This window comes from Astatotilapia calliptera, chromosome 8 (assembly GCF_964374335.1).
Source record: "Astatotilapia calliptera chromosome 8, fAstCal68.1, whole genome shotgun sequence".
NCBI lineage: Eukaryota > Metazoa > Chordata > Actinopteri > Cichliformes > Cichlidae > Astatotilapia > Astatotilapia calliptera.
Genome location: NC_137429.1, coordinates 3,418,477 through 3,432,400, shown reverse-complemented (window position 1 = coordinate 3,432,400; position 13,924 = coordinate 3,418,477). Strand labels below are relative to the sequence as shown.

The 13,924-nt window shown below is 42.0% G+C and overlaps 1 protein-coding gene and 1 long non-coding RNA gene across 2 annotated transcripts; one reads left to right on the top strand and one right to left on the bottom strand.

Annotated features, from left to right (window-relative positions):
• The first annotated feature begins 4,094 nt into the window (after positions 1-4,094).
• Positions 4,095-13,444, top strand: kcnj16a (potassium inwardly rectifying channel subfamily J member 16a). Its single transcript, XM_026177261.2, has 2 exons — positions 4,095-4,225; positions 12,026-13,444. Exon 2 carries the CDS (start codon positions 12,036-12,038, stop codon positions 13,290-13,292), a length of 1,257 nt encoding a protein of 418 aa, XP_026033046.2. The 5' UTR covers positions 4,095-4,225; positions 12,026-12,035; the 3' UTR covers positions 13,293-13,444.
• Positions 8,713-11,360, bottom strand: LOC113027628 (uncharacterized). The gene is made up of 3 exons (XR_003273103.2): positions 11,034-11,360; positions 10,066-10,125; positions 8,713-9,619 (listed from the first exon to the last, which is right to left on the bottom strand). It is a non-coding gene; the product is annotated as an uncharacterized LOC113027628 (long non-coding RNA).
• Positions 13,445-13,924: the final 480 nt, after the last annotated feature.

The following is a 13,924-nucleotide window of genomic DNA, read 5'->3' as shown; positions in this document are numbered from 1 at the left end:
GGAAATTCAAGATCAAGATAAATAAATCAGCATAAAACTGAAGCCTCACTTAAAATAAACATTAAATTATTCAGAAAATGATGTCTACCCCTTTTTACCTTTTCTCTGATGCAGTCTGTCTGTTTAAAGCTGCTACAAGAAAAGATTTTGGCTGATCTTTTATCATTTGAAAATCTCTTCCTTTTTTCTAGCACTTCTTTGGAAGCATCTCTGCTCAGAAAGCAGCCAGTGTCTGCATTTCACACCCTGAAATCTTTCTGGCCTCTTTAATTTTGTGCCTTGGCTTTGCAAGCGGACGTTTGATCAGAGCCCCGTGCACACTGTTCTCATGTATTTTTGTGGATCATTTTTATTGGGAACAAATTATTTCTTTTTCCTGGAAATGAGGTGATTTGTTATGGGTCTGCGTTTTGCTGAGACCCCTGTTAACCCACCAACTTCATGCACACGTAACATTAGCATGCACGCAGACACAAGGGAACACACACACACACACACACTAAAATGTGTTCACTTTCAAAAAATGCAGTCAGGTTCATAAGCAGAAAAACTGGCAGACATACTCTTAGACACCCAGAGGAATTTAATGTGAGGACCCCCCACTGTGCCCCAACTAGAAAAATAAAAGCACTGAGTCATTTCATGTACTTTGCCTTCTGAGTCTGCAGATTTTGCTCAGGTGTCAAATAACTGGCATTAATGTGTTTTCCTGCAGCAGAAGCCAGTGAACATATAGTGCTGTCCCAGCAAAACAGTGGAGGGTTAAGTTCACAACCAAAATGAACCACAAAGTCCAGCAAAATGATGTTTTCTACCATGATAAATGACCTATACAAGCACATGTTCCTCTTCCACAGGATGCAGAAGACGTGGCACAAACTAACCGGCTTTTTGTGTGGAGATTTTCTTTCATTCACTTTTTACTGTTGTTTTGGTACAGTAAGGAAAAGATCATTCTTTTACAGGGTAAAACTCAGTTTTCTGGGTAAAATATTTTTAAAAGATTTGTTTTATCACGCCGTTTGAAAAACACACAAAAAAACTGTTGATAAGTCTTGTCTCTGCAGGGGGAAGCCAACAACAAGCTTTCCTCACATGCATCATTGTGTTTTGATTCAGTCGACGCAGAAATGAAGGAGTATTCACAGATGGGTCGGCTGACGAAGCGTTTGTGCGTCAGAGTGAGAGAGGTCTGATAAAGGAGATTTGATCTTTTTCTGAATGGTTAAAAAATATGAAAATCAGTGAGTTTCCCCTACACTGAGACTAAAGGCTGCTATAACATCTTTTAACTAATTTTTTTTTAACTACACGAAGGGTACTTCATACTTAGAGCTTATTTCCAGCTCCCTATTTTTCAATACTAGAGCAGCTTTGCATGATTCACAATTCAAAGTAATCCTCATATATCTTATTAGCAGGTAAATATCTGCCCTCGCTGACATCATACAGAGCCAAGAGTAGAAAAACCTATTCGGCTGTGTGATGGATGAATGTTGGAGCTCAGCTGTTTGGACAGTGACTTAAAGTTAGGGGTGTGGTGACAGGTGTGCTAACATAAGGTAGCTGATGGCTCTCAGGTGGGCCTCACTTCCACCAATTCCCAGAACTGGACCTCATGATTGTGTTTGCTGCTGTGCAGTACAGAAAGTTTCCACTTCTTCTATTTTTCCAATCTGTTTCTTAAGACTAATGAGCAGGTATCTGTGTCCGTGCATGACGTGTGACTCTAATAGATGCATCTAGCCAGGCAGTTAGTTCAGAACATGGCACCCCACTCTCTTAATAATAATGGATTGCATTTATATAGCGCTTTTCGGGGCCCTCAAAGCGCTCTTGTCCAAATATGGTCACTTGTGACTCCAAATGAAAACAACATGGCACCAGCAAAGCTTCAAAATGAAGTCCAGGAACCAGTGAGTAGGAACGCTTTGGCTACGTCTACCTTTTGTTTGGAGCAGTGCGAAGCCTGAGCTTTTGGCTCATAGGGATTACGTACCCATGCGCTGACCTCACTATTTAAAACATTTAATATGAGCATCCACCGTCTGCACAGAACACGAGGCTAGCTGTAATGACAGGTATACTTAAAGGCACAAGTCAGTCTTTCAGCCATTTGTGGCATCTACTTGCCACTATTCATACTATAAACACTTAAGGGGGTTATTGACCTAACAGCAGGCTCTAATTTCCATAGTCCCAGATTTGTTTGTAGCTATATGAAAAGGATTGCATGTACAATCAAAGTAAGATTTATGAATGCTTTCTCCACCACCACACACAGGCTTGCAGGCAAAAGAATTCCCTGTTTGAAACCTGAGTCATGCTTTAGGTCCTGGAAGAAGACTGAAATAGCAGAGCAGTTATTAAGTAAGACATTAGATGTTTGAGTTGAGCGCTGGGAATAAGGGAATTTACACTAGACCTTTCAAAAAGAGAGGTACAAGAAAGCACTGAGTTCACCAGTTGTTAACTCGTTGTTGTGAATGCAGGCGGATGAGCTAAACGTTGTTTTCTTTTTCGTGCACAGCCAAAGGCCGAAGAGAAGGACTGATTCACAGGCTGACACCAAATAAACCGATTCCTCGTCAACTAAGGAAAGTTGCGAGGAAACATCAAACCTCACAGGTAGAGGTCCCACGCCATCACTCAGACAGAGACTCCATCTGAAGCATAATAACGACATAAATGTATGACGAGCGGTGAAATCAAAAGGCTGAGAGCTTTTTGAGATTGTAAAGATGACGTGAAGAAAGTGACATGGCAACCAAGCCTCCAATAAAGCTCGTCCTTGGAAACATTTAAGTTAACATTCTGCTGGCTGTTGCAACATTTTTAGAATTATTACCGTTTCTGCTGGTGTTGTTACCAGCAGATGTTCATGCATGTGCTCCTTCACACTCTTACCTGTAACATTCTCAGTGTGACCGCTCCGGCCTTGTTATTATTCACTGTTTTTTGAGCCTCCTGTTCAAGTCCTATAATTCACAGCTAATCCCATAACACATCGGTTATGGGTTAGCGGCTACGTTTTTACTGTTCTGCATTTTCTCCGTTCACGCTTGCTGAATCAGTCTGATGAAATTTGTAACCAAAACCATTTCAGGATGCATAACAGAAATGTATTTACATATAGTCAAAAGAACCCTGATGTGTTGCATTTATTTATGATGTATCTAACAGCACGGCTATAGTATAAACCTCCAGAACGGAGCAGGCATCGATGAGAACAGATATGACTTTGATTAAGTCAGACACAGAGTGCACTTGGGTTGCAAAGCAGCTTGCAGATGCATATCAAGGTTACTCAAGCACTAATCTTACCTGTATTTTTTTGTTTGTTTTTACAAATTTTTCTAAATTGTGTGTGTGAGTGTGTGAAACTAAAAAATATTGTCTTTAGACAGATATAAAATGTTAATGTTTAGTTATGTAGAAAGTACCATCTACAGCAGATGAACAATACCAAAAAATCAGGTTCTTCAAAAACCTGAGAGACCTGAATATCTGACCCTTAAATTGATCCATCTAATGTTCACTAAAGCCTCGTCAGAAATGCTCTCTAAACTGATTCAACAGGTCTGATGGAGCGATGAATCCAAATTTTTAATTTCTGTTTCAAGTCATCATCAACATGTATGGAGGAGAGAGGTCCAACAGCATTTGTGAAACACAGTGGAGGCTCTGTCATGGGCTGCATTTCAGTCAGTGGTGTTGGAGACGTCGTCAAAAACTAACGGAACAATGAGCAGAAAAGTACTGTGATTTTGTGATCCACCATGCAATATCATCTGGAAAGCATCTGATTATCAGAGACTTATTCTTTTAATATGCCAATAACTGAAACACTTTAGTGTTATTAAAGCAGTGTGGGATCATCTCGACAGAATGGAACAAAAGGAATAAGGTGTGGCTCAAGACTTTTGCACTCAGCTGTATGCATTGTATTAACTGATCTGGACATGCAAAACAGAAACATGTGTGAAGCCCAAGTTGTATCTACATGTACGCACTCCTGCCCTCCTTACTCTGCATAGACACACCTTCAAAATTACAAATGCTCACCTGCCTGTGTGACATCACAAGATGCTAAAGGGAGGTGTTAATCTTTGTTTTTTACAGTGGCGAGTGGGCTGGTTCATTCCAGCAGGTGGCTGCTCGGAGAACCTCTCAACCCAGGTACAGACAGTCCTGCACTCTGATCAGCATTTAACTTTACAGAAAGGTAAGAACTGATCTGTCAAGTCTTTATATTTTTACTGTTTTGCTAATCAGAAATGTCAGTGTCAGAGTGTCAAACTGATCTGCAGGCCTGATGGAACTGACATTAAATATGGATTTAGAGACTTCAAAGAATAAAATAAATAATTTTATTCTACTAGATAAAAATGGTAAAACGTCTTTGCCCATTTAGCTAATTCCCTACTGTATACTATATAAGCACTGGTGTTACCTATTGGTTGCCTGAGGCTCTTATAATTAGATGAATAACTTCTACTGCAAGAAGTACGCAGAACAATTGGTAATCTGAGCTTCAGTAGTACGAGCAGGAACACGACGCCTGGCTGTTTAAAAAAAACAAAGTACATGACGAGATGTGGTCAAGGTGATAAGTAATGCTTGTACTCGTGTTTCACAACGAAATCTGATTTTGCCTGGAGGGTTACTTTAAACATCACATGTGTTTTAAGCGATGCAGGAAATTAATTTCAAAAGTAAAGAGATGAGGTGAATGTAAGAGGTGGCACGGCTCATCACAGCAGCACTGACTGTTTTATAAATATGTGTCTATTGAACATTCAAACAAGCAAGAATGCAGACTGCAAAGGTCATGCTGGTTATGGAGAAAGATCGTGCAGTTGTAGCAAAATTTAAAAGTCACACAACACATTTAAATTAAATTACCCAGGTCTACAATTAAAAAAAAGAAGTCCTGAACAATGACACTGTAATAGGATGGTAGAAACTAAAATTAGTAGAAATATACTGAAATATGAAGAACTGTCTCTGATGAAGCGAACACAAATCCAAACACGTGTTTCGTTTATGTGGTATTTGAAGCGTGAATAAACCATTAACCTTCAGGAGTGGGCTGCTTAAAAATGACCAACATCCTTTATTGTGCATTTAAAAACTTCAGGCACTAAACCTCCTGCAGCAAGGCTCAATGACAACTGAATGCAAGTCTAAAGGGAGCTGGAAATATTCCCAAAAGATTGGAGGCTTTGAAGGTCATTAGAGGTGGCAGAAAGCTCCGGGGTAGAGTTGAGCTAGCCACCCGTATACACGGTTCTGTTTCAGTGAACCGCAAATGGGTGGCACAGTGTCATTTGCAGTAAGTGAGCATGTAATGGAGTTGTAAGTGCCCCGAGCAAGAGAGGAAACAAGCCAATTGCCCAAGTTGTTCCCAGAGTTCATCCTTTGATTCTTAGACATTTAGGCTAAATTTAGAACACAAAAGGATGCTATCAAAAATGTTTGCAAAGATAATGACATAAACCTCAGGAATATAAAGTATCACAACTCTGAGTGCAGTGGAAACGTCATGCCAAAGGTCAGGATGTGTTTTGGTTGTTCTGTGTGATGCTGTGTTTTGTACACAGAACACAGAATTAAGCAAAGTGGTTGTGGTGAAAACAGCCCAACCTCATGAGTCAACATCTCACAGGGACCTGCGAGGCCTGTCTGAATGCCGCTGTAGTCGTTGCTAAGAATATTCCGATGACTGTCTATCATTTCCTAGAGAAACAAAGCAATCTCAGATTACAGTACAGTATATTCATCGCATGACTGCAACAGGTTTTGTTTTTCTTAGTATCTTGAAACATTTAAAAACACATTGGGCCCTGATTAAAAGGTCTTTTCATAGCCTGACATTCCACTTCCTGTTATGATCAAATTCACTCTGACAACACTTACATCACCTTAAGAAATGTCAAATTAATAATGCAGTAATTATATTTATTAGCTGACCACATGAAACAAGATGAAAGTATCTTAATTTAACTTGTCTGCTTGTGTTACTCTTAAAGAGCAGTTTTAATGACTCCATTTAATATTCGTTGTTAGATTCGTTTTCATCGTGTCCTGGTGTCTAGACTGAAGGAGAAGAAAAAATATTTCTTAACAGTAGCTGCAAAACATGTGAAGATGTACATTACCTAAATCTAATGTGCATTTTCCCAATTTGTGTACGTGGCCAACAAGATGTTTACCATGTTCATTTTAATTTGTATTTTTTTTTATTTGAAATTTTTCTGAAATTTTACATTCAAATCAGCTTTATTTACACAGCACCAAATCAGAGCAACAGTCACCGTAAAGCATTTTTTATTATAAGATAAAGATTGTACAATAATACAGGGAAAACCGCAACAATCGGGTGATTGTATGAAACAGTTTTGCGACAGTGGGAAGGAAAAACTCCCTTTCAAGAGGATGGGCTGAGGGGAGGGAGAGAGAGAGCCAGATATTGAGAATAACTGATGATTAAATGCAAAGGGGAATAAAAATATGTGAGTGAACAGGAAATGCTCAGCAGGCCTATTGCAGCATAACTAACATACACACGTTATCTTTCTTATGCCAGGATTAATATGCACCATAAATGTCCATTATTTTTTTAAATTGCATAACCAATGCAGGGATTTGGTGGGGTACACCCTAGACAGGTCACCAGTCTATCACAGAATTAACACAAAGACACTCATTCATACTCTCAATCATACTTTCAGCCAGTTACAGCCAATCAGTTAATCTAAGGTCATGTCACACAGACCTTGAGAGTGGTGGGCGATTGACTGCCAATCACGGGCCACAAGAGACAAAGCGGTATTTCCCAAACAGTTAGCGAGTTGTTGCTGGCAGTCACTTATTGCTAAACCCTGGTGAAGCATGCCTAGAGACCGGTCAGTGACGCGCCCAGTGCGTATAATGCTACTTACTGCACATAATGTCCCCCTGTATAGAGTCACTAAATGTATATAATGTTCTCTCGCTTTTTGCACAGTCGAGGAGCGTGTCAGGATACATGTCACTGCGTGTTGTACTCGTATAACTATGCATGTGACAAATAAAGGATCTTGAATCCCAACAACTGATGCTCACTACAGAAAGAATGTGTACTCCACAATCAGTTGGCAGTTAGTTACTGTAGCTTTAGTAGCATATGGTGCTGCACCCAAAATGTCCACACAGAAAGGAGCACGATGGCCACTGAATTCAAACCCAGAATCTTTTTTGGTGTGATGTAGCAGTGATAACCACTGCAGCACCCTGCAACTTATATACACTGAACAAAAATATAAACGCAACACTTTTGTTTCTGCTCCCATTCCCCATGGGATGGACGTAGAGACCTAAAATTCATTCCAGATACACAATATAACCATCCCTCCCAAACAGTGGTCACAAATCAGTCCAAATGTGTGGTAGTGGGCACATCTGCTATATTGAGATAATCCATCCCACCTCACAGGTGTGCCACATCAGGATGCTGATCTGACATCATGAGTAGTGCACAGGTGTACCTCAGACTGCCCACAACAAAAGGCCACCCTGGAATGTGCAGTTTTGTGTCACAGCAAAATGCCACAGATGCCACAAGCAATGAGGGAGCGTGCAATTGGCATGCTGACAGCAGGAATGTCAACCAGATCTGTCGCCCGTGCATCGAATGTTCATTTCTCAACCATAAGCCGTCTCCACAGGCGTTTCAGAGAATATGGCAGCACATCCAACCGGCCTCACAACCGCAGACCTCGTGTAACCACACCAGCCCAGGACCTCCACATCCAGCAGGTTCACCTCCAAGATCGTCTGAGACCAGCCACCCAGACAGCTGCTGGAACAATTGGTTTGCACAACCAAACAATTTCTGCACAAACTGTCAGAAACCGTCTCAGGGACGCTCAACTGCATGCCCGTCGTCCTCATCGGGGTCTTGACCTGACTCCAGCTCGTCGCCGTAACAGACTTGTGTGGGCAAATGCTCACATTCGATGGCGTCTGGCACGTTGGAGAGGTGGTTCCCATTGTTCAGGGCAGATGGCAGCTGAGAATGTCCCAGTTCTTGCATGGCCAGCATACTCACCGGACATGTCACCCATTGAGCATGTTCGGGATGTGCTTGACCTGCGTATACGACAGCGTGTACCAGTTCCCACGAATATCCAACAACCTCGCACAGCCATTGAAGTGGAGTGGACCAACATTCCACAGGCCACAATTGACAATCTGATAGACTCCATGCGACGATGTGTTGCACTGCATGAGGCAAATGGTGGTCACACCAGATACTGACCGGTTCTGGGTCCCCAGACCCCCAATAGCGCAAAAAACTGCACATTCCAGGGTGGCCTTTTGTTGTGGGCAGTCTGAGGTACACCTGTGCACTACTCATGTCAGATCAGCATCCTGATGTGGCACACCTGTGAGGTGGGATGGATTATCTCAATATAGCAGATGTGCCATTTGGACTGATTTGTGACCACTGTTTGGGAGGGATGGTTATATTGTGTATCTGGAATGAATTTTAGGTCTCTACGTCCATCCCATGGGGAATGGGAGCAAAAACAAAAGTGTTGCATTTATATTTTTGTTGAGTGTATGTATACCTAATAATGTGTATCATACAGCTCGAGAGCAAAAGTCAGGACTCATGTACTAAAGCCTATGAATGCTACTAGTCCTGAGAGTGGACATTCTTCAGTGAAAACGCTGAGATCTTGCAGAGAATCACTGAGAAGTTTGACAGACTTGGAGCTGCTAAAAGAAAAAAGCAGCACGATTACCAAAATAAAGTCAGATTTATTCATTTGAACACTACGAATATCTAAAAAAAATGAATAAATATCTTAGCAGTCCAGCTATTCAGTCATTGAAATTGTTTTACATATCTTGGTATGGACCAAAGTGGTGGACTGACTTACTGTATCTAAGTCTGAAACGACCAGTGTTCAGTAACGAACGTGGTTTTCACTTTGTTTCATGTAAACTGAGTATTTGTTGGAAGCTTAAATCTATACGACTAAAGAAAAGTATCAAATACATGAATCGTTTGACACATCTTAATGAACATTCGATGACTGCCTTCACTTTTCTAGTGTTCTGAAAAACATGGGAACTAAAAGTTAGATTTCAAATTGATAACCTACAAATGAATCAGTAACTCAGTGTCAGTTACTTTCCAGTAGGAAGCTGCACTTTTCTCTTTTTGTATTATCAGGGTATTTAGGAAGGGATTATGGGAAGCTAACAGGACGTTGTTTCTATGACCTCATGGAGCGAGCTCCATGCTCTGGCAGTGGGGATGTTCACTGTGGCCAGAAGAAAGTGGAGTCTGTGACTGGAGCCCGGTTCACTCAGTCAGATAGCGGTGATTCAAAACCCATTTGTTTTGGGCGTAGAGGATGCTCTCAGTGGTTTGGCTGTGATTGATCCTTCTTCTGCCCGTGATCGCACCATGACACTATTCCAGTTTCCACATTAATTTTTCCCCTGCTAACTTTGACCAGTTCAATGCAGTGGTGTTTCCTTTATTGGCCCTCTGACAGTACTTTGACCTCCACCCAGAAAAAAAAAGGATCTTGGGCCATTGATTTTGGACAGCAGCAAAACTCTGCATGGAAATATGTGCAAAAGACATTAATCTGTGGCATAAAACAAGATAAAACAGCACAATTCACATGAAATCTTCTGTTTGATGCATTTTCAGAACTTTTAATCGTCTAATGATGATTACCGTAATAGATGAGCCTTTAATGGATTTATTCCACTACTGCCTGAAGGTGCATGAATGCCATCACCTTAGCAATGGCTTATTAAACAAAAACTAAGTAAGAAGCTAAAGAAGTGGCAGCTCGAGCAAGCACTGTTGCAGTGAGTTTTGTATCTCCAGGCAACTGCCCCATTAGGATTAAACATATTAACACAAATAGCAGGAAAAGTGGGATCATTCATGGTAAACATTCCCATATTGCTGCCTAAAAATACACCTTCAGAACAAATCTACAATGAAGACAAAATTATAAAATACCACACAAATGACATAACCTTGGAGATTACCAACTGATGTTTCAATACAGGGAGACCTCCACTCTTAATTGATTCCTCCAGCATCAGAGTCTGGAAAGAGAGAAAGTGGAAAATGGAAGAGGGCGGGCGTTTTACTCTCACAGTAAAAAGCCCTTTGGGATGTTCCAAATGAGGATGTTAAATAATTAAACAGCTTTATGTATATCACATCTCTGCTTCTTGTCAGAAATTAATCGTGACACCAAAAACACTCAATAGCTAATAAGCAGTAGAGTCAAAATTAATTCAGTTTGTCTTTATGAATGGTAATAGTAAATGGATCGACTCTTATCTAGCACTTTGCTACTCTCCTGAGGCAGTTTGAACATGGATATGGAGCTGAATATAAATGAGGATATTTCAGGTGCATGTGCAGAAGTGTAATTAGAGCCTTAACAAAAATGTGCATTTTTGTGTCACAATTTTTGGACTCCTGATTTAGGTCAGACATCAGACGGCGGCTGTTCAGTCTGCAGACTTGCCCGTCTGCTTGTCTGTCTGTTGGCTCCAATTGTCATGACCTGCATTACTCTAATGACCTTCACTCAGGTTTTGGGTCAATTTAACTACAATACCAACTGCACAGCTCTCAGTCCAAAGTGGCAAACTATAGAAAGCTGTTGATTTTAACACTCTTGTCAGGAACTGATTCAAAGTTAGTTAGGAGGTAAATTCTAAAGATCTGGGAGATACGATTATCCATCCTGTCATGAACTGAAAGGTTTGTCCAGTTAAGTGGACCCGAAAACGCAGACAAACACAGGCGAGGAGTGCTTTACAGTGATACTTAATTGGAACAGTGACCTAAAGTAACGAGTGAGGCCCAATAAGGCTAGTTGCAGGAATGGGGAAGAGGTCAGAGAGCCGGGGGAATATTCTGTAACAGAGGGAGAGGTAGTTATAGTCTGAAGAGAAAACTGGAGCTTGATCGTTAGAAACTGAAGAATTGTTTGCCTTACTGTGCCAGACCGGGTTAGTATCACTGAGGGGAGGGGAGATAGGTCCGTGGAAAGCATCTGGAGGGTCTCAAGCTGAAGCGTGGAGGTCGGAGGGCAGGCTGGGAGACAGAGACTGTCCAAGTAAGGTGAAGCCAGGGTTGGAACTCCGCTGAATGAAGGGAGGACAGAAATTACTCCAAGAGATAAATCACACAAGGACCACCACGAAGGGTAAACGTCATTTATCACCAAGAAGAGTAGAACAAACTGATGAAGAGGAGCCAGTTGAGTCAGCTTAAGTAGGTCTCCCGCTGATTGCTCGCAGATGAGGCTCAGGTGAAGCACTGAAGTCTCCGCCCCCAAGGGATGGCTCAGCAGCCACAGAAGGAAAACCCCTCCAGGCACTCCCACAGACCATGACACATCCAGCCTTTCTAGCTTAAAAAAAAACCCCAAACAAATGATTTTATTATCATTTAATTTAATTTTTTTGCTATTTTCAAGATTAATCCAAAGAAAAACATCCTGAAGACAGTTGATTTGCACAAATATCCTGTGTTATCCGCCCAACAGGCCAAAAAAATTCAAATATACTGTTTAAAGTAAGGTATGAGCAGGGAAAGCAACATGTTCTCATATTTTAAAACCATAATGCAAACGATGGTTTATGGTTGGATCTTTCCTTTAAAAAATACTTAAGTGGTTATTCAATGACAATATCAGAATATCCATCGTTCCATACGTTTTGTTAACTGCTTATCCCTTACAAAGACTCTCCAAGCTGACTTTGGACATAAGGTGGGATAGATCTCAGGCAGTCCATGGGGAGCCATTCACTTTCACATCCACTCCTAAAAATATTTAGACTCACCAATTAAACCGAGCAGAAGTTCAAACCAGGAACCTTCTAGTCATGGTACTAACCACCTTGCAACATCAAAGAATGATCTGTTATTGTCTTTGTCATTGTTTTTGCATTTTTGCATATGATATCTTTGATATGTTCCCTGCAGCCTCTGGAAGATGCATCACAGACAGTATACGTCTGTGAGCCGCACTGATGAAATCCCCATGAAGACCGAAAATGGACCCCGACCCAACAAATACCGCTACGTACGTAAAGAAGGCAGCTCTAACATCATGTTCCGCCATGTTCCTGAGGAGAGGCTGCTGTTTGTGACCGACATCTTTACCACCTTGGTGGAGATCAGATGGAGGGTGATGTTTCTGATCTTTGCTCTCTCTTACATTCTGTCCTGGCTCTTTTTTGGAATCCTCTTCTGGGTCATCGCTCTCGCTAATGGAGACATCAAGGATCCCAACACTGAACCCTGCGTGTTTGAAGTCCGCAGCTTCACAGCCGCTTTCCTCTTCTCGCTCGAAACTCAGACCACCATTGGTTACGGATTCAGAGGAATGTCTGAGAACTGCATGCATGCCATCATCATCGTCACCATACAAGACGTCATGAGCTGCTTCATTGATACGTTCGTCATTGGAATTGCTGTTGCCAAAATGGCCTCGGCCAGAAAGAGGGCGCAGACGGTGGGCTTCAGCAACCGTGCTGTCATCAACCTTCGTAATGGTTACATTTATCTTTCCTGGAGAGTTGGGGACTTCCGCAGGTACCACTTGGTGGAGGGGACAGCTACCGCCCAGATAGTCCGCAGTACGATGCACGCCACTGGGAGAGTTGATGTGACTTATGAAGACTTGGTCATCCAGCAGAAGGACATCATCCTCGCCACACCAACCACCATCTATCACAAGATTGAACCTGGCAGCCCGCTGTACTCCATGACTTATGCTGATCTGCAGAGAGCAGACTTTGAACTTGTTGTGTCATTTACCTACACAGATGACTCCACAGGTATTCTGCATCAGACGCGAACCTCTTACACTCCAAACGAGATCCTCTGGGGTCAGCTGTTCCAGGAGATGATCAGAGTCGGCAGGAAGAGCTACAGGGTGGATTACAACTTGTTCCATCGCACTGAAAAGATACACGTCCCCCTGGTTAGCGCTAAGGAGTTCGAAGAGAAGAAGCAACTGCAGCTCACACGACACTCACCTCGACATTCACCCAGCTCTTCCCCACGGCTCCCTTCACAATCGCCATCTCAGGATCACCGTGATAAATATTTGAAACCCCCGATGGTAAAGGTGGAACTTGTGAGTGACAGCCAACCTATACCAAGTGTTGCACCATCTCAATCAGACAATAGTCAGGATCAAGAAACTCTGACTCAGCCAAATAATCAGTCAAGTGAAGAAAATTGAAAGCAAAGCTGTGAAATTCTATTTCATCAAAGAATCCTGCAATGGTGTTCATGATGGGACAAAGTTTGAGCTTGAGCAGCTTGAGAAATTGATAAATAGTTTCAAATATAGACAGGCTTTTGGAAATATCACTTGACTTTACAAAAGTAGGTGACGATAGCCGGTGTGGTGATCCAGATTCTGAAGTTCTAACCTCACAGAAGCTTGATAAACCCTTTGCTTAATGTACAGGCAGCTGGACGGTCCTTGTGGCAGATAACACAGTTAAAATACCCAGTGCTGTCAGCAGACAGAGGTCATTGTTCTAACTTTTGTTGAAGCCTCCCAATATAAGACCTCACATCTTCCCCATTGAGCGTGGCTTGGTACATCTTAATTTTATTTGTTTTAATATTTTGCAGGAAGATGGTAAACGGCCTGTATTTGTATAGCGCTTTACTAGTCCCTAAGGACCTCAAAGCGCTTTACATATCCAGTCATCCACCCATTCACACACACATTCACACACTGGTGCTGGCAGCTACATTGTAGCCACAGCCACCGTGGGGCGTACTGACAGAGGCGAGGCTTCCGGACACTGGCGCCACCGGGCCCTCTGACCACCACCAGTAGGCAACGGGTGAAGTGTCTTG

Bases quoted from the DNA above. Each gene is read 5' to 3' on its own strand.
- kcnj16a (XM_026177261.2), top strand. From the start codon at position 12,036: ATGCATCACAGACAGTATACGTCTGTGAGCCGCACTGATGAAATCCCC.